The sequence below is a fragment of the Aulonocara sp. 'chitande type north' Nkhata Bay genome, linkage group LG7, assembly GCF_057382095.1.
Source record: "Aulonocara sp. 'chitande type north' Nkhata Bay isolate Kocher_YH1m ecotype deep benthic linkage group LG7, A_spYH_male_GT1.1, whole genome shotgun sequence".
NCBI classification, from domain to species: Eukaryota; Metazoa; Chordata; class Actinopteri; order Cichliformes; family Cichlidae; genus Aulonocara; species Aulonocara sp. 'chitande type north' Nkhata Bay.
This window is the reverse complement of record NC_141350.1, coordinates 13,533,507-13,558,095: the sequence shown is the minus strand read 5'-3', so window position 1 is coordinate 13,558,095 and position 24,589 is coordinate 13,533,507. Positions and strand designations below refer to the sequence as shown.

Sequence of the window (24,589 nt, the reverse complement as noted above, 5' to 3'; positions counted from 1 at the left end):
CATCCAGGTCATCATAGTCTAAGGAGTTTGGAAAGAAAAGCGTCTGGACTTTAAGTAGCTTGAAGACGTCCCACCTCTCGTCTGAGAAGCTTCTTCAGTTCTAAGGTCAAATGGTGGAGAGTCCCAGATTTTTGCCCTATAGGAGTGTCCCCTCCAGAGGAACAATTGACCCCCTAATGATCCTCTACCTAATCACACGAGCCAAGGTGTCACCACGGGTGTAGGTCACAATTAGCCAAGGTTTCAGGTGACCTCATTGTGAAACCGAGCCCCACCCTATCACGTGATTTCCTGAGGTCAGAAGGCCCAGGATGTGAGTGGGCGTTAAAGCGTCTGGGAAGGGATCTCAAAACTGGATTATAGATGGCAGACAGTTGGTGTCGTAAGCCACCGCCTCTGTTCAAAGATGGTCGTTCAAGGTGGACATAGATGGCTTCTTTCACTCCTCTTTCAAACTATCTGCAGTGAACGTTACTTTTAAAATGTATTCCTCTACAGATTACAGAATACATGCCCAAAAATGTATTTTGTAACGTATTCCATTACATTACTCAATGAGAGTAACGTATTCTGAATACTTTGGATTACTTAATATATTATTATGCTTTTTACAACTACACAAATGTACTATTGCTGGTTATTAACCATAGGAATACCAACTAGATTTTTAAATCTTAATATAAAATAAGTAACAGTAGGGTGGACATTAGGTAAGGCACTTTTTGCAGTGATCTCGTATAGCAAACTATTCCGCGCATATATGAAACAGGTCTGCGGCTCCAAACCGTAAAGGCATAAATCCGTAAAGGGGCCTCTGGCTAAAACGTCGGGTTCCGTGTTGGGCTTGTAGCCGAAAACTAGCTTTACTTTGTTGTCTGGGTTAACTTTGCTAGCGAGGGACAGAGAGAGGCGTTGAAAGGCTGCTCCAACGGAGCTTATTGTTTCGGAGGAAAACACGAACACGGTCGAGTCTTAATAGCTTACTTACAACTTGGCTCGTCAGGCACTCTTTCTGGCTGCAGTGGTTATTGTATTTACATGCTTCCAGCTCCCGTTTCTGCTCGGTGACAACTCGTATTTTTCGACTATTTTTCTCCTTCCCTCGCGTTTACAGACACATAACAGGTATGGCAGTCCATTCTCCCTGCACCACGGACTACACTGCCCATGACGCTACATTCTTTAGGGCTATGCCTGTAACACTCTGCCTATTGCCTTCATATTAAATCATTTTTGTGAATAATTTAAAAAAATATTTCTTCACGTCATTATGCAAGTAGGGGTGACATGGCCCGCGAGATTGAGACACAGGCATTAGAGCCTCTTAATGCGTGTTTTGTTAAAAATACAGAGGGCACAGGAAAATACTGCTGTGTAATCCATTCATTTCAACAAAGTAACTGTATTCTGAATACCACCTTTTTAAACGGTAACTGTAACGGAATACATATTTTGTATCTATTATACTCATATTTTGTATTTTAAATACGTAACGGCGGTACATGTATTCCGTTAGTCCCCAACACCGTCCATCTGCATCTAAAGGACAAAGGTCACTCCTTCGAGCATGCCAATGTTCACTTTTCAATGTTCACTGAAGAAGTCACTTGGATGAGTGACGAAATATTTCTCCCACTGAAAAAGCTATGTCCAGATGAACAGAATCAACTTTTGGGGAGACTTGGAAAAAATTTTAATATCATCCAGATAAACAAAGATGAAAACATTTACGAAATTTCCCTAGTATATCGTTTACTAGAGCTTGAAAAATGGCAGGTAGTTAGTGAGTCCAAAAGGGATTACTGTGTGGCCTAAAGGAGCGTTGAAAGCTGTTTTCCATTTGTCGCCCTCCAAATGCAGAGATCGAGTTTGGTGAAAATAGTGGCCCCCTGAAATGGTTCAAAGGCAGAGTTAATGATCGGAAGAGGGTATTTATTCTTTACTGTAATTTCATTCACGCCATGGTACTCAATGCATGGTCGAAGAGTCTTATCCTTTTTGCCACAAAGAAAAATCCTGCACCTACCAAAGAAAGAGGACGGATGGATGATGGCTGCTGCCAGAGACTCACAGATGTACTCTTCTATAGCATCCCTCTTTTCAATCTCCCTTTTCCCTCAGGCAATTATTGATCCTGAGTAAAAAGGAAACGACGCTTTTTAAAGATGACAGTTCATCGTGTGAGTTAACTCATCCTTCATTTAGTGAGTGAGCGCTTCAACAAACTCTTTGGAGATAGCTGTGCGAATTGGGTCTCCTCGTCCTCCACAAAAGAAACACAGTTCCATACACTTTTATGTATTTGAATATGTAACATGACTTAATGAAGACAAAATATGGACAATAATATATGGAAACAGTGACTACTCTAAACCAGCGGTCCCCAACCTTTTTTGCGCCACGGACTAGTTTGTGTCCAACAATATTTTCATGGACCGGCCTTTAAGGTGTCGCAGATAATTACAACAAAATAAAACCAGTACAAGTACCAAAAAAAAAGAAAGAAGATTTATTAATAACACATGGGAAAATACCCAGGGAAACCAAGTTAATGATAAAAATGATTTAGAAAATTAACAATAAAAAACGATAAAACCCTGAAAACCATAAATTTCACACCTGAGCCTCGACTCTCGCGGCCCAGTACCAAATAACTCACAGACAGGTAGCAGTCCATGGCCCATGTTTTGGGGACAGCTGCTCTAAACCTCTTCTTTAACAAAATGGGACCTATTTACCTCCACAAACAGCATTTTTACTTTGTGATTAAAAGGGACCCATCTATCTCTATAGTTTGCTGTTTCAAGTTATATTGACAAATATATTTTTCTTTTTAACCCAAAGTCTGAAATAAAAAAAAAAATGTTCAAGAAACCAGTTTTTATAGATATGCTTTCACCCCTCTGCAGTCTCTAATCTCGTTGCAGTGGCAGTGCAGGGTCTTCCGGTGTTGCTTGGGATGAATTGCTAATAGACTGCACATAGTGAGGTTTGGATAAACTGACTCTGGCTGACTTTGGAGAGCTCAGGCAGCTATTTTAGCTAATTTATTTATTATGTAATTTCAAATAAAACCTCTTATTTATGAAACTCTGGTGTTGGTCTCCATATTTATGTTGCCTTTGAGTCAGGTTGTAACAATATATATAAAAACTGGTTTCTTGAAGCTTTGAGCCTTTCTTATACTTTTGGATGCTCAGTTTGAAATTCAGAAGGTCATCTTGACCATATCTTCATATCCAAATCCATGAAGTTACAGCAATGCGATACTTCTGTTAGCAAGCATGAACAGCTGTACCTGAAAAAGGGTCGGTGAGTGTATATGTGTATGTTTCTGCTGTGTTGTACGCGATCACAATAACACAAAATAGGAGTGGCAATAACTGTTTTTAACTTCTTCTATACAGTAAATGTAATAAAGCACTATGACTACCCTTTGTTTAGATTAAAGGTGTCCCCATTAGAGAAACTCTGGTCCAAAGGTCAGTTATGACCACCCACTCCCACTGTAGTTTATAACCTTCTCTCACTCCATGAAAGACAGCACAAAGGCAAGCAGCACGATGACGGGCCTTCTGGTGTTGGGGATTGTGTTCTCAGCCTTCCAAATCGGCTATTCCAACATTCCAGGTATATAAAACTTTTTTTTCTTCTTTAACTTGCTAAACAAAAAGAATAGCCGAGCGCTTTTTTATACGTGAGGTTTACTTTTCATTATCAACCAGGCTTTCAGCTCACTGAGCTCATCTTTAGTGAAAAATCACAAAGACTGGAGACTTGTGTCGCTGTTTTTTTTTGTTTAGTTTTTTAATATGTACATGATTGGTGACCAAAACTGAATCAAATAGATAAGCTTCACCTTCAGTCCTTTCAGCCCAACATGGCGATTCTGTTATCAGTTTTTCTGAGATGAGTGGATGAACTGCACCACGCACTGGTGCAGTGTGTGGAATCACATAGAGTGTTGCTTAGACCTATTTTAATCAGTTCAATAGGAAAAAAAATGTTTATATTTATTTTGCAAGTCTAACGAGACATAAGTCATGTAGCGACTTCCAACTGATGCCAACAATGACTGTTTTCACTCTGGCTGTTTACCATACTGTAAATGTTATTTACATATTCTTCAGGACTGCACAAAGCACTGAGATCATGTTTGTCTGAGCCTGACCGTTATGGACATGCTGAGCTAAAACGACACTAACGCACAACTTCATCTCACTGCACCACAGAGTAATAGAATAGGAAAGGGTGCAGCTTTTCAGCACCCATAAGGTAATAGCAGGTTAAATTAATGGATATTTAATTGAATTAAAGTTTAACTATGTTTATAAAAAGTTTGAAACCACTTCCTTACTGTGAAACCTATGAAGGGCGGGAGAGCTGAAAATGTGCCATAAATGATACTTTTTATTGCCATCATAAAAACAGGGAGTTGGTCTCTGCTGATGAGGTTAGTTAAACATTAGCTACATTTCTGTTTGAACATTATATTTTAGAGTATACTATATTATGTGTATTATTTGAAAACCAAAACATCCACTCAAATTTTTTTTTGCATATAAAATGTTTCTTACATTATGTTCTTTCTCATCCAACAGAATTCTGTCGACTACCTGCTGATGCGGGTCAGGGAACAAGCTTCAACTTTGCTGTGTATTATGATGTCAGCAAAGATCAGTGCAGCCCTTTCCTGTACAACGGTGAAGGAGGAAATGCTAACCGTTTCGAAACTGAAAGAGAGTGCTTGAGAAACTGTTCAGTCAATGCAGAAGATGTCTACCCTATGGATGGTAAGAATCATTTTGAATAAATCGTTTTCTAACCACTTACAACTTAATATGCAAAATCCAATCCAAACACACACAAAACATCTTCTGAAGAACATAAACTAGCCCTGGCCTAGGCCAGACAACTCCTTCAGTGTAACTGACTGAGAGAGAAACTGACAGAAGAAAAAAGAAAAATGATCATTGTGTCGCATATTATCAGCACAAAAACCTTTTTTAACAGTTTTGTCCACATGCAATTTCTTTAAGTCCTAAGCAGCTGTAGGAAGGACAGGGGCTATTGAGTATTTGCAATGCGCCACCAAGTGGTGAAAGAGCACATCTTCCTAAAAATAAGTAAATGACTCGGGCGATTTGCCTTACAGTTATAATTAATCAATCAGTTAATTAGCAGCCATTGTTATGGATACTCTCAGTGATCAGTGACGATGATGTTTTCTCCCCACAGCTAGGAAAGCTTGCCACTTTAAAAAGGTGGAAGGTACATGCAATGGAAAATATCTGAGGTACTACTATGACTCTGTTTATGACAAATGCAAAAGATTCCTTTGGACCGGATGCCTCGGAAATGGAAACAGATTTTTTGACTTTATCAGCTGCAACTCCACCTGTGCTGGCATCCATGGTGAGCACACACATCTCTCTTTTACTGTCACTGTTACATGTTAATATATCAATATGTTATTGAATATTAATTAATGAGTCAGTGTTAATTTTAAAAAAAACACGCAGTGCGATAACATGTTTTTTGTTTGTTTTTTGTTTGAAGTTGATGGTAATGAGGCAGAGGAGGATGAGCCAGACACTCCAATTGGTCAGTAGACACACTTTAACCTTAAAGGACATAATGTGAGAAAAACAGATTGTTTTAACTATTATGAGTCAACTTCTCACTAGCTTTTTACTTAGCACCATATCCATTTACACAAACCTTATTGTTAAACTGCCACCCTCTTTAACAGCGATCATCTGTGGAGTTTTGCTTGCACTCATCGCTGTTGCTATCATCGGAACGGTGGTTTTCCTAACGCTTAAGTCAAAGTAAGAACAATTTTGTTTGCCTTAAACGAAAAGAAAGATCATTCCCCACTGGTAATGGCAATTTTTCTACAATTACTTTAATACTCGTTTTACTTCCTGTAGGAAAAAGAAGAAGGGTGCTGGGAAAAGTAAAGAGCCCCAGGCTGATGCGCCTCTTCAGGCAGAGAGAGACATTGAAATGTCATAGAAAACTTCAAAGAGCAACATTTAGATTTTACCAGCTTGGTTTTGGGCAATAATCCGTCCACTAGTTTTGATTTCCTTATAACAGTCATTACATTATTGAAATATTGTGTTTTATTTCATTTCTATCTCTTAATTATTTTTTAAGCTTTGATCAATAGAATTAGTCATTGTTAAATGAATAGAAAATAGATTGTTGTAATAGTAGCAATAGTTAAATAATCAAAAAAAAAAAACCCTGAAAGACTTGCATCAATAATTTGGGGTCATTAGAACCCAGGCAGTGTTTTACACAAGCATTCAAACATAGGCAGGAGACAGGAAACAAGTTCACATTCGTTTGTTGCTTGAAAGGCTGTTAGTAGTTTGAGCTCATAATATTTCACTGTTTCCAAAACTGCATCGACACCTGGGGATTTGATGAAAAAACGTCTGAGGTCTGAATGCACGTGCCAATTCGAAGCCCAGCACGTATATTTAGAACTGTTTTTTGTACAATGATGTCTTACGCACTCTCTGTGATTATGTTTTCTTACTCAGCATTCGTAACTCTTGCACAGGCAGTAATGATCTAAATATAAAAAACGCATTCCTTCCTATCTTCTCACATCTTCATATTCTTCATTTAGTATTGCTTTATTTTGTATTGTATTCAGGGTATAAAAAGTATTCACAGAACATGGAATGTTTGATTTTAATAAATGTGCTGGTAGAAATTGATCTTAATGTCTTTTTCTATTTTTTGTTAGTGAGGAGGGATAAATGTTCAAAAAGACTGGAAATATCCTGAGCGTTGTTTTACTTTACAGGGTGTTCTTCTTAAGGTGCTTTTGTACTGTTTGAGTTGGAGCAAAGTTGAAAAGTGATCAAATTCAACTGTAACATTGTCTGATTGGTTCAATAAAAGATGCTGTTTCTTTTATTTGGATGTTAATTTTTTTCACTGTTAATTCCAGAAATACAGCTGGGATATATGCAGCTGCATTATTGGCTAGAATGTCCCATGCTGCAGAAGGTGACTTTTCTTTAAAAAAAAAACAAAAAAACATGGGTCCTTGTCCAATCTCGTCATCTGCACCTCCATGTGGCTAATTTTACAATTAGCTTTGGGCAAACAGGATAGAACTATTTGTAATCTGCAGAGAGGTAATCACAGATTTCGCAATATTGCATTGCAATCTTAAATCTTTTTCATTCATTGGTATTTCCTGACTTCCATGTGGGAATTATGCAAGTACACACATACAGTATCTGCTCTGGGCCTGATGCAGGCTGTAATGTGTACAGATGGACTTTGGTGTTTTCTTACCATCTAGGAGAGAGCTACACTACTCTCACAGAATCAGGGGTTAGGGTAGATAATCAACATTCTTTTGCTTCATTTCCATGACTATGGTAGAAAAAATACACCACACTTTCAGAAAGTTATGTGGGCAGCAGGAGCTCATTTTTTAAAAAAAAATCAGTAAACAACATGTGAGACCACTACTTTATTAGGGTGAGAATAAAGGTGAAAATTACTATTCATCTGACCGCCCGCCTTTTGACTCGTGTGAAGAGACACCAACATATTACTCCGGTGATTGCTTCCCTTCATTGGCTTTCAGTGACTTTTAGAATTAAATGTAAAATCTTACTTTTGACTTATAAAGCGCTAAATGGCCACGCACCAAACTATTTGTCTGACCTTTTAGAGCTTTGTACGCCCTCTAGAGCCCTTCGATCAAGTGATCATTTACATCTTACCTTACACAAGTCTAGGATGGTTCATAGAGGGGATCGGGCGCTTGTGGTTGTGGCGCTGAATATGTAGAACGATCTACCTCTCCACATTAGAAAGGCCTCAACTGTCACTTTTTAAAAATCCCATCTTAAAACATATTTTTTCACTTTGGCTTTCGATACTACATGAGAGTTACCAATTCTTTTTATCCTAATTTTCTTTTAATTTTCTTACCTGTTGTTGATGTTAATGTCACTGCTTAATTATTACTTCTTTTTTTTTTTTGGTCAACTCTGTGTTGTCATTAAATGTGCTTTATAAATAAATAAATGAAATCTGCTTCTTAAAGCAAACCTCTAATAAGAGAATCACATGCATGGTCAAGATGTCCTGCTGAAGTTCAAACCAAGTGTCAGAAGGGGAAACAATGTGATTTAAGCAACTTTGAATGTGGCATGGTTGTTGGTGCAAGACAGACTGCTCTGAGTATTTCAGAAACTAGGGATCTACTGGAATTTTCCCACAGACCATCTCTAGGGTTTACAGAGGATGGCCTGAAAAAGAAAATTTATACAGTGGCAGTTCTCAGAGTGAAAATGCCTTGCTGATGTCAGAGGAAAATGGTCAGGCTGCTTCGAGCAGATAGGAAAGCAACAGTAACTCAGATCTTAGTCGTTACAACTGAGATATCTACAAGCGCATCTCTGAATGTCGAACATTGAAGCAGATGTACTACGGCTGCAGACGACATCAAGTGCCACTGCTGACAGCTAAAGGTGGGAAAGAGAGACTTCATTAAAAAACTGGGACAACAGAAAAGTTGGAAAAATGTTGCTTTGTTTGATGAAACTTCTGCTGTAAAATTTGGAGGGCAGAGTCAGAATTTGGGGTAAACAACCCCAAAGCATGGATCTGTCAATGGACCAGAATCTGTGATGAATGTTCAATCTATGCCAAAAAGGGATTAAGGAAGCACTGAAGCCAAAACGGGGTCCAACCTGGTACTAGAAATGTGTAACTAATAATCTAGAAGTGAGTGCATGATAACTTTTAATAATGGGGTGAATGCGTTGGGACCTTTAAAGGTGAAGAAAGATGAACCCTGCATTACTGCTTATTACTTGACACCTTCTGCAAAGGGGACCAGTGTCAAGATCTAGTTTTTCTTTGTTATTTCACTTTATAATGTATTCATGTGGAGCATAGTCCTAAATATGCTAAATAAATTTTAGCTATGTGTAGATTATATTAGAAACTATTCTCCAATATTCAAAAGGCACATGTTGCAGTTTCAGCTAATGTGGTCAGTGGATTAAGGCCCTAGTTACTGACTACTTTCTACATTTAAAGACACTGTGTAATAGGTTCATCTGTTAGTTGTTAATGGTAAAAGTTCACTTTTTTCATAGGTTACTTAATCAGTGATATGTAATTTTAACAGACCATGAAGCTTTACAGGTAGAAGTAGCATCTGTCCACGTTTACTCGGTTATTAAATGGTAACAAAATCATTAAGTAATTTTTTAGGTATGATTGAATAATAGTAATTTTTCATCAACATCCCAGTTGACCAGAATGATATCCACATAAAAAAAATCTTAAATATTGATAATCTTGTATCGTCGCGTTTTACAAAATTGATGTAAAGTGGTCGTGAGGCCCAAGAAACAAATTATTACATTTCCCTAATAATTTGGCAAACAATCTCTATCCTCAGATTTACTACAACTCAAATCCCAGCGATTAATTGCAGAGTTACGTGGTGACACTGTTAAAGTTTTTAAACGTTAAAGTCCCCTTTGTCACCTACAGGACAGCACACGATGCCGAAACACGAAAATAGACGTCATCATAAGCTCGCATGCGTGTTGGCGACCGAGGTTTAAACAAGGGAAACTTACTAATGACCTGCGACGAAAAACATAACAAAACAAAACGTTATAGAGGACGTGGCAAAAATTGATGTTAATATTTGTGTAACTACTAAGAACATAACCTTTACTAGTGTTATAAGCTACTTATGCGTTTACATGCAATTTCAAAATGAAAATAGCTGCTGTTTTGTTAAAAACTGGAGCAGCAAAATATCAGTAAACATGACAGAAAGAGCTGCTGTCCCAGAGTAAGGTCGATTTACAACGTGGCTTTGGCCAGCTTTAAGCAGCAGTTAAAAGGGGGGGACGAAAACGGAAGTGGTGGGAAAAATTCTCTGGTTAAGTTTTTAATCTTTGTCTGTGTGTGTGTGTGAGCCGGCAGACAGTACGTCACTTCCTCAAGTTATTTCCATTTGTTTGTGGAAAGCGCCAGCAGTTATCTGGTACCTCTTAACACCAAGGATAAGGTTACGATTTCATCTTACAGTATGTGCGGGTGGCAGCAGCGGCTCTTTTTATTTATGTAAACAGTTTTAATGTGAAATTATGGAAGCTATACAATAGCTGCATAACGCGTCGGCGTAAGCAAAAGCAGGAAAACGTGCGTTCGCCACCAGAAGTAGTAGATCTGCTAACGTTAGCTAGCTAGTTTTAGGTTAATTGGCTAACTATTGTTAGCTTCCCGGGTCCCGGTACCGTTGGTGTGTTAGTGCTGGTTATAAAGTCGGTTCACTCACAATCGTGAGCTGATGGAGTGCCCTCATCTGAGCTCAAACATAAGCGGTGCCTTTGATTCTTCCAGGTTCCCTAACGGTACTCCGTCCTCCTGGTGTTGCAACGGTAAGAGGAGCGTTTTTCTGTCTTTCATTTTACTTCAGTAAAATTAATTTCGTTGTACATAAGCGTAGCTCGGTGCGCAGTATTTTTGGATGCCAACTTGTGAGCAGACTGCCATATTTCTGTCTGCTAGGTAAGCACTAGCCACGAGTCAACAGCAGATATCGCAAGGGCAAATCACAATTCGCCATATCTTTATGGCTGTTGAGAGAATTATTCATTTACATATGCGAGTTCATTAAACGGAGTCATCTTTTATGTTCAGTTTGCAGGTCTAATAAAAGTCCATGGATTTGCCTTACCTGTCTGATTGTTCATTGTGGACGGTGAGTTTTGGTTTTGTTTTGTCCGCTAAACCGCCCTCTTAGTAATTTTATTAAGGAAGCTATTGACTTTGGGACAAACAACTTCAATCATTCAGTCACTTAAGGACACACTAAATAAAGCGGTGTAGACTGCAGCCGGTGGTCACTGAGATGACTGTGAAAAACCCTCAGTTGTGATTTTAATATGATCGATCCTACTGGCCCTAGCCTGTGCTTATTCTGTTTAATAAAACGTAAAAAAATATTCTGCCAAACCTTTTTTTTTTTTAAACAAAAAATGTGTTTCCAGAATTCAATTCACATTTGTAAGCTTTATAACACAACAGACACTTGTTAAACTTCTGGGACGGGAAAAAACACTTCTGATTTTAAAACATTCCCCTTGTGTAATTGCGTAAAACCTTTTAACTAAAAATAAATACATTTTTGAGCATAACTATTGAGTCATTTCAAGGAAATTCCAGATGTGTGTTTATAAAGCTGTCTCTTTCCTCATAGATATGTCAATGGGCATGCAAAGAAACACTTTGAAGAGAATCAAGTCCTTTGTGTTAGTCAAAGGAAGGGTGAGAAACATGAAAAAGAGAAAATCCATCATTCTGTTTGCATGGACTGCAGCAGCTACAGTGTGTTTTGGTAAGTGTTCTCTCTGACTACAGTCTGACTCATCTCTTACCAGTCAGAGGATTGTGTTGTCATTTAAAAAAATAAAATGATCCAACTTTATTAAAATCTGTATCGATTGTAATAATTTCTTCCACATTTCTATGCTACCGGAGAAAGATGTAACAATATTAGTATATTTGTAATAATAATATTTTGTTGTTAATGTGTATTTAATAGTTACAGATGTGATGAATTTGTTGTGAACGACACCAAACTTGGGCAAGTGCAGAAGTTGCGGGAACATCTTCAGAGTTTAGAAAAGTAAGTATTAAACAATATGTTCCTCATTTTACTGTCATGGTTGCCTTTTACTGTTTAAAAAGGACAACTTTTTTTGATATCTCAAGAGTAGGGCTGCAATGATTCATCGAGTAGTTCGATTATAAAAAATTGTCAATGCAAATTCTTTGCTTCAATGGTTCATTTAACACACACACACACCATTGTGTTAAATGATATAAATACGAGTTTTTCACCTGCATTTGTCACGAAAAACAGAAATTCAAACATATTAAGGACCAGCATGTGAATAAAAAGTTTGACAACATTAAGCCCACACAGCTCCCAGTTTTGAACAAAAACACAACAGCAGCAGTGATGATGATGCCGACATAATTAAACGCGTAGCTGGAGTTTGTATACAGAGGTGGAGCCACGCTGAGCTCTGACTGAGTGAAAGAAAACACAGGAACAGTGATCATAGGAACAGTGATCACCAATAAAATCCTTACTGGGAAACAGCTAGCAGGAGGTCGTCATCAAAGCACCTGATCAACAAACTCAGACAAACTTTGTAGCTGCTCCATCCACCGCCATTTGTTTTACACCGCGCAAAAATCTGCAGTAAACCTCCAGAAGTTGTATTAAAATCTGCAGACGAACTGTTAACTTAGTCTAACACCATGTTTAAATTATACAGCTTACTGAAGGCTGTTTTTACATTGAAGTGAAACCTGCAGCAAACAGGGATGAGTCTAAAGGGGGGATGGAGTGTAGTAAACTATAATAATTTCAAGGCTTTTGTAACACTGTTCAGATTGAAATTGAAGTAATATAAAATATTGTATTAATTAAATAGCTTTTTTTAAACAATACAATGAAAAATGTACATGGGCCAGTACATTCTGAGTCATTGTCTTGGTGGTTGTTAAGCTGGACACTGAATTATTATCAGTATTAATTAATGTCTACAAAACGTCTGTTTCAACAACACTAAAACATCAACATAGGAAGAGCCTTCCAAGAATACAGTAAAGGTAAGTTTTTATGCCTTAGTTTAGTTTTAGAATCAGAATACTTTATTGATCTCTAGGGGAAATTATTTTGGTTACAGTGCTCCAGTATAAACGGTAACAAAGACAATACACTAAGTAAGAAATAGACACAATATATACATGACTTGTATGCATATAAGTCACTATTGATAAATAGCTGAATAAGAGGAGAGCATGTGCAAAAAGGGTGTAGCTATTGCAGTATACAGTGTGTTAAGTGGATGAGTTGTACAGGGAGATGGCCACAGGCAGGAATGATTTCCTGTGTCATTCAGTGGTGCTTTTTGGTACTCTGGTGCTCCTGTGACTGACCAGCATGTCATGCAGTGGGTGGGAGGTATTATCCAACATTGTCTTTATTTTGGACAAGTTTGCATATACATCTTGTTTTATTCAAGTTTGACCTTTGACTCTACTTGAGATTATTTCTATAGTTCTGCATTAAACAAAATGTTTAGTTAAAAATGTAATTCAGTATGGCATGTTTGAACAATCAGAGAGTTTAGTTTGTTTTTTCATTAGAAATTTTGTAAAACAGTTCAACTTAAAAATATTTCAGTATCGATAGATTACTTGATTACTAAAATAATTGATACCTGCAGCCCTACTCTAAGAGTATGCTAGGCAAGTTAAGACATGCACCAAAGTAATCTGCTTTATCCAGGTGACGCAAGTAATCTTTTCTGCTTACAGTTCAGCACTAATGGGTGAGCGACAGAGGAAAAGGAAACTTCAGGACAGCCCAGCAGGAGATGGCAAGCTGTTAAAAGACAGTGTAAGTAATAGTTCAAGGCAAATGTTTGCTGCCTTGAAAAAAGAAGTAAAGATAGCAGCTACTTTAGAATCACACTCCCAGCACAAAAGACTGCACCACTCTTAAAACTTTTGCAAGACTATTTTTTTACACTGTGGTGCAGGGCTTCAATTAAATGAGTCACAGCGTCTTTATAGAGCTGTACGCCAACTGACTTTAAATGTTAGCTTACAGCAGAATTTTTCCATATGGCTTTAAACATGCACATATACTCGTCTCTCTCAGGATGGCGTGGCTCTATGTGCTACAGGCCTGCGCAACCTTGGAAACACATGCTTCATGAATGCCATTCTGCAGTCCCTCAGGTAAGTGCACTGAGGACGAGGTATGTGGGTGATGAACCGAGTCTGTGGCACAATTCAGTGGCTCTGCCCCTGTAGAGCCAGGGCCCCACGAGCAGTCATCCTTTATTAATATAGTCTGGGGCACAGTTAGGGGGATTACAGAGGCTGCTTGGAAACAAGACACAGTCAAAGGCCAGGTTTCCCTGATAATACACATTTAGTCACAATGCTAAAGGATTAGAGCAGTGGGGTTCCACATTTACAGACAACGAAGCTAGTATTCTTGCAAAATATCTTTTTTCTTTTTTTCATTTTCAATATATTGATTAGTAATTTGAACATCTAAAAAATGTCACGAATAAGCAAATTTGTTGCTTTGAATTTTATTTTGTCAGGTTGTCATCACCTGGCAACTTCTGCTGCCTCTTTAAAGTCAGTGAATAAATAATTAGATGTATTAAGACAGTTTCAGCTGTAGTTTTTTTCATTCATGGTTGCCAACAAACATGAAAACAAAGGTTAAAACCTTGTGTGGACCACAGCATGTTTTTTTCAGGTTTTCCACACTTACTCTTGCTTTAAAAGTCCAAAGGTTGGATGTATGTTAGGTTCCAGCATCATCCCTTCAAATATGAAGTTAACTTTGTTTGAAAGCATGTACATATATTATATGTAACTTTGAGCCACACCTCTTAATCAGTGAATTCAGGCCCTTTAACATAGCTGTACAGTGGGGCAAAAAAGTATTTAGTCAGCCACCGATTGTGCAAGTTCCCCCACCTGCAGTAATTGGTGCAAATTACTGACCTCTGTCATCATTTTAAGTGGGGGAACTTGCACAATCGGTGGCTGACTAAATACTTTTTTGCCCCACTGTATAAAATCAAGCACCTATCCATGCACTCTTCCTTTACCAACATTTGTGAAAAATGTATCCAACTGTGTGGGAACCTTTAGAGAAGGGAGCTCGACTGTCTCGCAGAGCCCGACCTCAACCCTATTGAATAACTTTGGGATGAATTAGAGTTTAGATTGCAAGCCAGGCCCTCTTGTTAAACATTAGTGTCTAACCTCACAAAGGCTCTTCTGGATGAACGGGCAAAATTGTCAAAAGCCTGTTATACTGTATCTGCAAATAGATACAGAAGCTCCTGCAGATGTTGTCACCCAGTACGTTTGTGCATATAGTGTATTTGGAACTTGGATCCTCGATCCCTATAGTGAGGTGATCTGGTAGGTGTGTTATACTGGGGTATTTTTACTAGAAGCATTTCCATATTTTCAGGATAACACTGCTTCAGTTCATGGGGCATACTGGGACATTGCTATTTCAACTAAAGGTTTAGAGACTTTTAGAATGCGAAGGTGCTTTGAACCTGTTCTCCCAGCGTTTAATCGTCCAGCATTTTATTTTGACACTCTCCTGCTCTTTCCTTTAATTCGTGACCTGTCGGCTGTCTGCTGATGTTACGTTTGAGACGACTGATGGCAAAATTTGTTTCTTTGACAGCAACATCGAGCAGTTCAGCTGCTATTTCAAGGAGTTGCCTGCTGTGGCTCTACGCAGTGGTAAGACGGCAGGAAGAAGGATGTACCACACCCGCAGCCAAGGGGACAACAGTGTGTAAGGTCCTCTTCTGAAGGAGGGACGATTTATGGGCAATAATTAACGTTAATTTCAGCAAGTAAAATTGGCAACATTGTTAGTTGTGAGTGGTTCTGTAAGGCATCCAGTTCTAATGTTATTGCTGAAAAGGAAAAGATGGGTAGGCAAATGAAGAAGAAAAAATCAGGTATAATTTAAAAATCCAGAAAATTATTTCGGTTAAGTCTAAAATAAAGTTTCTTTATGTTGAACAGATCTTTGGTGGAGGAATTCAGGAAAACTCTCTGTTCCCTATGGCAAGGGAACCAGACCGCCTTCAGTCCAGACTCCTTGTTTTATGCCATATGGAAAATCATGCCAAGTTTCAGGTACACCCACATTGTAAAAACTGTTTTCTATAAGTTAAGCTGCTAATGCAGAGCAGGAAACTGTTTCCGTTTCACTTCTGTTGTTGTTCCGAAGTGTTACCGTTTTTAGTCACACTACTAACAAAGGTGCATTGTGTTTCAAAAAACTGCAATAAACCATTGTGAGTCATTGCATGAATGCAATTTAAAGCTGTGTTTGTGTGTGCAGAGGTTATCAGCAGCAGGATGCCCATGAATTCATGCGTTACTTACTGGACCACCTCCACAGGGAGCTACAGTACAGCCGTAACGGGGCGTCCCATCCAGTCTCACCTCAGGATGGAGTCAGACTCTCTAGTACAGATGGCAAATGCTGCACGTGAGTCCTTCTAACCATACACTGATTTTGCTTTTGTTGTCTCAGCGGGATCCTGAATTTTTTTGCATATAGTTAATATTTCCTATTTTTTTCCAGTTAACACAGACTAGTTGTAACAATATACTATCGGCATGACCATATTTAGCAGTAAGTCACTATAACTTGAATGTAAAAGCTACTGCATGTTTTGTTTTTTTTATTCTTTACAGAAATGGGACCGCCAGTGTTGTGACATCCATTTTTGGTGGTATACTTCAGAATGAAGTCAACTGCCTAATTTGTGGGACAGAATCTCGAAAGTTTGATCCATTTCTTGGTAAGACATAAACGAAACCACACACTGAGCGGCTTTTGTTGTCCCATACAGCAAAGTTCATGTGTCAGTGTTTGGCAAGATAACACAAAAATAAATTTGGGTTTCTGTTAGAGATGGCACGATACCACTTTTTTATGTCCGATACCGATACCGATATCATAAATTTGGATATCTGCCGATACCGATATGAATCCGATATAGTGTTTTTTAATCAACAAAACTGTTTTTTAAAATATCTTGCTGCATTTTGCAAGTCTGCAAGTTCATACTCAAGTTTAAAACAACAACTACACTAAAGCTATTCTGTTATACCTGTATACAAAAAAAATATTTCATAGTTCAGCAATACTGATCAATCTAATAAACTTAGACCTACACCATCCTCCCTATTCTGGTATTTTAAAGAGTACTTAGCGTAAATATTAAGCAACCTAACTAATAGGGTTCCAACTCCCAGCAACAACAAAATTAAATAAATAAAAAATAGGGAACCACCCCTCACGCGCCACCTCATGATGCTTAATCGACGTAATCAACCTTAATTTGATGCAGTGTGAAAAAAAATGCACAGAAATCAATTATTTTTCAAGAAATATTAAATAGATTCAACATCTTTCTTCAACAAAATTGCAGACTGCACAGATGGTACCTTCCCAAAGTAAAAAGTACTATAGCTTACTAGGGTATATATATTAGACTTAATAGTCACTATATACAGTAATTGACTTCTATTCATTTTACATCAAATTAAAACTTTGGGTGTCAGATAATTATTTATTAAAAGCTAGACATTTTAAATGAGAATAAGAAAGAAAAGTATGTCTTTGTGCCCCCTTTTCCCAGTTAATGCCCTATCGGCCCCCCTGGCTAAACTTTGCTAGATCTGCCCCTGCACAGTTACCAGCCGTCAGCTACGTAGAAAAAGATCCTGGTGTAGAAAGTAATATTAAATAAATTCTAACAACAGCTTATCAAGCTTAAACGTGCTGCTGTTGTTCAGCCGCTGGTTTGCTCTTTCTGGCGCAAAGTGGACCAAAAACAAACGAGAGACAGACTCGCGACAGAAAAGCCGATCAGCTGATTTAAGCAGTTTCACGATTGAAGTAGCAGCCGGAGAGCGAGAGGCAGTCGCTTGTTAAGCTTAACGTGGGAATGCTTTACAAACATTCAGAGATGGACTTACACACTTGCTTTACTTCTCTCGGGGATAACTTTGTCGGAGATGAAATGCCAGGTTGCTAGCGAAGCTCCAAATGCTATCCAGACCACCAACAGGTCCTGCATGCCACAGCTGCTCTATCACGTGATGCCTACGTTCTGAGGTGAGTTACGGCGTGTTGCAAGTTTTGTGAGGTGCTTTCGTGATATTTAATGGATCGGATTACATTTTTTATTTTTCTCCGATATCCGATCCAGTAATTTAGGTCAGTATCGGACCGATACCGATACGTAATATCGGATCGGTCCATCTCTAGTTTCTGTAGCAAATCTTTTTATTGTTGCTCTACATCATAAAGCAAATAAATGAATGAAAAGCCATTTATTATAGAGTTATAGAGTTAAACTTGATATAGCCTGATGGTGCGTGACACGTCATGTTTTTCCCCTTGTGTGTTTTTTACTCAGATCTGTCTTTGGACATTCCCAGTCAGTTCAGACAAAAGAGAAATAAGGACCAAGAGCCAGTGCCAACATGCACTCTACGTGGTAAGTTTCTTGTAGTCAAAAATGATCTTTTATAGGCCTAGTTTCAAAGTTTGTGACACTAAAATTCTTCAGAGCTTTTCAATTTTTTTGTGTGTATTTGTTTTTGTTTTTCTTTAAGACTGCTTACATAGCTTCACCGACCTGGAAGAACTCGATGACACAGAGCTGTATTACTGCCATAAGTGTAAAAAGAGACAGAAATCAACCAAGAAGTTTTGGATCCAGAAGCTGCCAAAGGTTTTTTTATATATATATATATATTTTAATATACACTTCACTGTATCTACTATTAAACTATAAAAACATATGTTTGCTTTTACTTCTTAAATAAATTGCACTTTTGTTTCTACTCATAGGTTTTGTGCCTGCACCTAAAACGGTTCCACTGGACTGCCTTTTTGAGAAACAAGGTGGATACCTATGTAGAATTTCCACTGAAAGGTCTGGACATGAGAGGCTACTTACTTGAGGTGAGCCCAACACTCACAGCCTTTTTATTTTCTTTGTTTTTCCACAACAGCTACATTTAAGAGTCAGATCAAATGCTGATCTGCAGTTTAATCAGGAGACCGTAAGATATGCTTTTAATGGCAGATAATACAAAGGCCAGAGTAGGTTGGTGAGAAAACACACCAGCTAAAATTCATAAAAACTGCAGTAAATGTTTGCAGAAATTTGCTACAATTTTGCTGGCTCCTAAAAACTCACAGTGCTGTATCAGTAAACACTTGTACAGCCAGTGATGATCATCTTTTTCCATTTTTCTGCTCTTACGACAGAAAAACAAGTTCACAGAAATTACCATTGTGGAAATTGTTGGTATCCAAGTCAGTGTGGTAGGAAAGATCACAACAGGAACGTAGTTTACTTATGCTAGTTTGAATTTTTTGTAATGAAGCATTATAGTTTTGTTACTTAAAAAAAAATACATTTGAAAAAAGTAACACACATTTATCTAAATAAGAATTTATATCAACACAATGGTAAAAACACATTGTGGTTGTTGGCAGTGACACTGATTGTGATTGGTTGATGAGGCTGGTGTCCTAAAATGTACACGAGTGCTCTGATTGATAATAAAGTATTAAAGAAATATGCTAAATTATTAACAGTAGTGCACAGACCTGGGTTGTTAAACTACCATCTGTAGCAAATGCATTTTTCATTATTGGATCAGTGGTTACCACCTGCATTTGTGACTTTCTGATAGATCTCCAGCTGGTTACGTAGGAGGTCCGTGCTTGTGTTCACAACTTTGCAAGATGCTGTGATGGCTGATTCACACCTATGTCTGATTCGGGGACATGGAGTGTCTATTTCATTTCATTTCAGAGTGCAAACAGTTTTATACTGGGCATAAACTGCTTTTGATTAGATCTTTATGTAAGGTCTGGAATTCAGAGTACTTGTGACAAGTATTAATCTTGTTTGTCTGAATGCTCCAGAGCTTCAGGGGGTGCTATTCTACAGCAAATCGCTTTTCTGACCGCTGTGCAATAAGTATGTCAGTTTTTTGTTATAATACGAGAGCTTCTCCTAACATACAACCACAATTCCTAAGTAGTTGGGACACTGTAAAATGCCAATGTCTCATAAATCCATATTTGATTCATAATTGAACATAGAAAACACATCCAGTGTTTAAACTGAGAAAATGTACCTTTTTAAGCAATATATAAGCGAATTTTATATATTTTATATACAGCAACACATCTCAAAGGAGCAGAGACAGGGTTACATATAAAGTTTAGCATTTTTTGCTGAAATATGCAAGGCCAACCTTGAAAAAGATGTCATCTGGATGCTCTAAAACCCATATGTGCCTTTCAGTGTTGATGGTGTCTTTCCAAGGCCTATTTCAAGTTCCAGTCACTCGTGCACTCCCATACTGTCAAAAAGGATTTCAAATTTCGATTTGTCTGATTTGTCTGTCTTTTAAATGAGCTTTGGCTGAGAGAAAACTGCAAGGTTTCTTGATCAAAGTCACATATGGCTGCTTCTCTGTATGATGGAGTTTTCCATGACAGAATCATGTCTGTTTTTAATGCATTGCTGACTGAGTGAAGATCACCACATCCAATATGGATTTTAAGCTTTGTCCCTTTGTCTCCAAATTCTGTGAATCCTGTCATTATTATGTACTGCAGATAAAGAGTTGTTACACATTTTTTTAGATGCCATTTTTTGTGGATTGGTGAACCTCTGTCTACTTCTGAGAAATTCTGTCACTCTAAGATGCTCTTTTTTTGCCCAATCATCTGTTGCCAATTAACTGGATAAGTTGCTAATTGCTTCTCCGGCTGTTCTTTTAATGGGGCATTCGTGAATAAGCCAGAATTCAGGATTTTTGAGTTCCCATATGGAATTTGATGTGGAATGCCCACTCAGCTTTTATTTCTCATTAGGAAAGTCGGTAGAGCCCACCAACCCTGAGTTAGCAATCCAAGATGGAGTTGAACGTAAACAGTAGTAAAACTTTTTTTTTTCTTTTTTGTTTTTACATTATTTTGGAATTGGGTTTGTACTTTAAAATTATTAGCAAACATAAATCTTTAATGTTTGTGTGACTTTTTTTTTTCAGTCCAAGAGCTCAGTTGCAGATCTGCTCCTTTTGCTCTGTCAACAGATAAAAATAGTCTTGTACATTGTTCTTCACACAGAAGGTCAAACAACACATGTACACAAATACAAGCAATGAGTGAGAGCTCGGGATGTTGGCAGCTAATTTGCTAAATAACAGGAAAAACTGGTCTAGTCAAAACGACAGAAAAATCCTCGGAAAACATTAAAAAGTGAACAGAATTTAAACCATTGCAAACACACACTGAGTGAGATTGTTTTGGCTCTGTGAGTTCAGCAGTGCTAGCAGCAGTGACCTTCTTTTCTGGGAGCTTCCACATGAAGAATGTGGTCACACCTGGCCTCGGCTGCTTGGCTCTAATCCAGTTTATTCCGGCGAAGCTGATATACAACTGCTTTGTTTTATTTTTTGTTTGTTTGTTTTTTAAAACATCAAAATACTGCAAAACAGCCTTGTTACCATGGTTGTTACTTGCTTTAATCTGTTCAACTGCCATCGAAAGTGTGGTGAACTGGAAGTGGTCAGTGTCCCTGTATCCCAGCTCAACCAGTAACTGCTATTGTACATGAATAAAATAAGAAAAACAGGCTTAACTGACTCGTAATTCTGGTACTGACTAGATCAGGGGTGGGCAATCTCAGTCCACGAGGGCCGGTGTCCCTGCAGGTTTTAGATGTGTCCTCGAACCAACACAGCTGATTTAAATGGCTAAATTAGCTCCTCAACATGTCCTGAAGTTCTCCAGAGGCCTGGTAACGAACTAATCATGTGATTCAGGTGTGTTGACCCAAGGTGAGATCTAAAACCTGCAGGGACGCCAGCCCTCATGGACTGAGATTGCCCACCCCTGGACTAGATAGTGCAGCAGCGTTTAAACACGTAGTCCATTAATCGCGTACATCTCTACTCATAACTGAAGGAGTGTAAACTGTTTTGATTATTATCTGTCTGCCAGTTTGTGGCTTGTATCCACTTCCAGGTGTTAAGGGCATTTCCACAGCATTTTCCTTTTGCTCTGTTGTTTTTGCAGCCAGAGAAGTCATTACCAGGGAGCTGCCTGTATGACCTTGTTGCTGTCGTGGTGCATCATGGATCTGGGTGAGTAGTTTAACATTGTTGAGTCTGGCTTTCCTGATTTGTTAGATGGCGTAAAATGCGGTAATTACACAGCTTTCTTAGTCAAGAAGCATCCATGTTTAGAGGTCATGAATCAAAGCTATAATTAATAACTGATTTAAAAGGGCCAGCTTGATCCATATTTTGTTTTTTGTTTTGTTTTTTTGTACAAGTGTATTTTTTGTGTTGTAGAAGAATAAGGAACTGAATCCTAACATGCATTCAAGACTGGGCTATGGATCTGTGCATTATTATCTGCCAGCTTTGAGTTACTGTATAGCCGGATCACATCCGCTTTGTGAAAGCTGCAGTTTAAAAATTTATGTAGCCGCTAAAAGGCATTAGGCTTCAAGTCCTTGAAAACACATTTAGATTCAAACAGAATCAAAGTGCTTTTGTCTTTGGCCTCTAGGTGGCAGTGTTGCACTGCTGATATATTGTCGAGCTGAATTCTCCCCTCTTGCTTCAGCAACGATAGATGAACTCTTGCATGAAAGCAGGCAGCAGAATATGACGTGTGTTTGTGTTCACAGGGTTGGGTCGGGGCATTATACAGCGTACGGCAGCCATGAGGGTCACTGGTACCACTTCAACGACAGCACAGTGACTCTGACCAATGAGGATACAGTGAGGAAGGCCAAAGCCTACATCCTCTTCTACGTAGAGAGGACTGGTCAGGTGCCCTCTGACACAAGCGCATCAAACAGCACAGCCACGAATAAGCCTGCCGTGGACGCTGCAGCTGTGGACAGTGTTTCTCCAGAAATAGTTTCTCAGGACACAGTCGTAGCCGATACGGTAGCTACAGATCTGGATTTTGCGGACGCAGCATCGTCACACGAGGACGTCGCGGGCGAGAAAGAGGAGGTAGATGTGAACAAAGACATGGCTACACTGGCTGAGGGTGACACAGTATCAGTGAAAGCTGCAGCAGATGCAGATACCTCAGACAAGGCTGCAACAGAAGAATCTCACCAAGCTCTACAAACTGTTGCACAATAAATAATTCTTTGAGATTTCACTGCCTCAGACCAGCTCGTGACTTTTGTTTCGACTTCACCTCAATCACATTTGTCACCGTGCTTGATTATAATTTTCACATAACATTCACATTTTCACTCTTGTGTTATGATTTGTTTGAAAGCGTCATGTTTTAACTTGCTGCTTAATTTGTTTAGTAGACTTTTTGCATGTTTTCTCTCGATGATGTGCCCTCATACCGAGGTAGACTTCTCCATATCCAATAGATTCCAAAGGTGATCGTTTAAAGTTTAACGTATTGAAGCTTTAGCCTTGGAAAACCTCAGTTGGTCCAATGTTTAGCCTAGACTGAAGAGATTCATTGTCAAGAACACTGTGTAATATTTGGCATTTCTATTGTTTTTAAAGTTTCACATGTCATATTTTTCACCTTAAGAGCCCAGTAGTTCTGTTTTCCAGTCATTAGAGGATATTTTAAGATTTAGAATGCAATGCATTTGACTGACTGGTGCTCATTAGGGCTTTAGAAAGTTGTTTTAACTTCTTGACCAGAACCAATGTAAAAAGAAGTGATCATTCTCAAAAAGTTTGCCTGTACTGATGCTGGAGTATCATGTAACATTTTATGTTGATTTGAAATGGCCATACACGGGGACCTGAAGTGAAATTCTCTTCAAATGTGTACCAGGCAACATGAACATGACAGAATACAATGGAGAACATTTTATTAAGATGTTTGTGTTGGGCTGTTTTTATCATCGACGGCAACCGGCCGACCCGCTGCAGTAAAAGGCAAACAAGACGCCACGGTTCACGTTAGGTGGTGGTTGCTGCACTGTCACAAGGAAAGATGGTAAGACCAAAACTAATAAAGTGAAGTTCCAAGTTAAGATTTTGCAGGAGTGAATATTGAAGAAAAACATGTATAGAAATCTGTTCATTAGTCAGGAGTAGGGATATTAACCTAGCGAGCAGCTCTGGAGGAATTAAAGAACTGCATCACTAATGTTTCTACACTAGCCTCTATTTTTAAGCTTATACTGCGAATCTATTTTCTAAACAGGTTCATGTACTTTATGCAAATTAAATATCATCAAACTATTTATTGACGCGTATGTTAGGAACAGTTTTTTCCATTTGTGTGTGTGTGTGTGTACAGTAGACACATGCATACTAAAATATATTTCATGTGTATTTCCAGTATACAACTGTCTCAACACCCTTATTATGCCTTGTAATGATTAACTGGCTTTGATATGACCCAAGTAGGACTTCTAAAATGAGAGCCTTTAAGTTGTCTTCCCCACACAAACACACACACACACACACTCGCAGAGTCACCCTCCCCCCTGCACACGTGCCACCCAGTGAGCCGTCTCACTCTGGCAGGAACAGGCACTCCTGTATGCTGAGGAGCAGCTGCTCTTCATCGCCTGCACACAGGTGGTTGCGGTTTGTTATTCTGTCCCCATCAGTGATACAAGTGCCCCCCTTGTTTTGTTGTTTCAGATTTTTTGATTATATCCCAAATGTGGAAAAAACAACGTTGGAGATCTTGTAAGGGGCGTCGTGACACGGTGACGCAGAGTACAGAATGTGATCTGCCTTCCAGCAGTGGAATTTCCCAGTGTCCTGCTTTTTTATAGAGATCGCCGATAAAGAGTGACGTAGAAAAAGCTGGCAAGGAAGTGTGGAGTGATGACATGGGCTGAATGGTATTTTGCATTTTGCCAACTCTGTACGT

The 24,589-nt window shown here is 38.6% G+C and overlaps 2 protein-coding genes and 1 long non-coding RNA gene across 4 annotated transcripts; 2 read left to right on the top strand and 1 right to left on the bottom strand.

Annotated features, from left to right (window-relative positions):
- Positions 1–1,631: 1,631 nt before the first annotated feature.
- On the bottom strand, positions 1,632–10,593 carry LOC147324720 (uncharacterized). Its single transcript, XR_015130218.1, has 3 exons — positions 10,349–10,593; positions 2,027–2,134; positions 1,632–1,889 (listed from the first exon to the last, which is right to left on the bottom strand). It is a non-coding gene; the product is annotated as an uncharacterized LOC147324720 (long non-coding RNA).
- On the top strand, positions 3,075–6,936 carry LOC147324721 (thrombin inhibitor hemalin). The gene is made up of 6 exons (XM_086298722.1): positions 3,075–3,630; positions 4,602–4,793; positions 5,239–5,415; positions 5,560–5,604; positions 5,753–5,831; positions 5,934–6,936. The coding sequence occupies exons 1-6, from the start codon at positions 3,534–3,536 to the stop codon at positions 6,016–6,018; spliced, it is 675 nt and encodes a 224-aa protein (XP_086154848.1). The 5' UTR covers positions 3,075–3,533; the 3' UTR covers positions 6,019–6,936.
- Positions 9,939–23,576, top strand: usp3 (ubiquitin specific peptidase 3). 2 transcript variants are annotated; one of them, XM_086298721.1, is made up of 15 exons: positions 9,939–10,451; positions 10,714–10,774; positions 11,273–11,410; positions 11,618–11,701; positions 13,408–13,489; positions 13,754–13,833; positions 15,323–15,436; positions 15,673–15,786; positions 16,055–16,144; positions 16,354–16,460; positions 18,087–18,167; positions 18,286–18,404; positions 18,524–18,637; positions 21,779–21,846; positions 22,398–23,576. In XM_086298721.1, exons 1-15 carry the CDS (start codon positions 10,361–10,363, stop codon positions 22,864–22,866), a joined length of 1,812 nt encoding a protein of 603 aa, XP_086154847.1. In that variant the 5' UTR covers positions 9,939–10,360; the 3' UTR covers positions 22,867–23,576. The 2 variants fall into 2 exon arrangements, with proteins under 2 accessions (XP_086154847.1, XP_086154846.1); XM_086298720.1 differs by having other exon boundaries at positions 9,942–10,451; positions 15,995–16,144.
- The last annotated feature ends 1,013 nt before the right edge of the window (positions 23,577–24,589 follow it).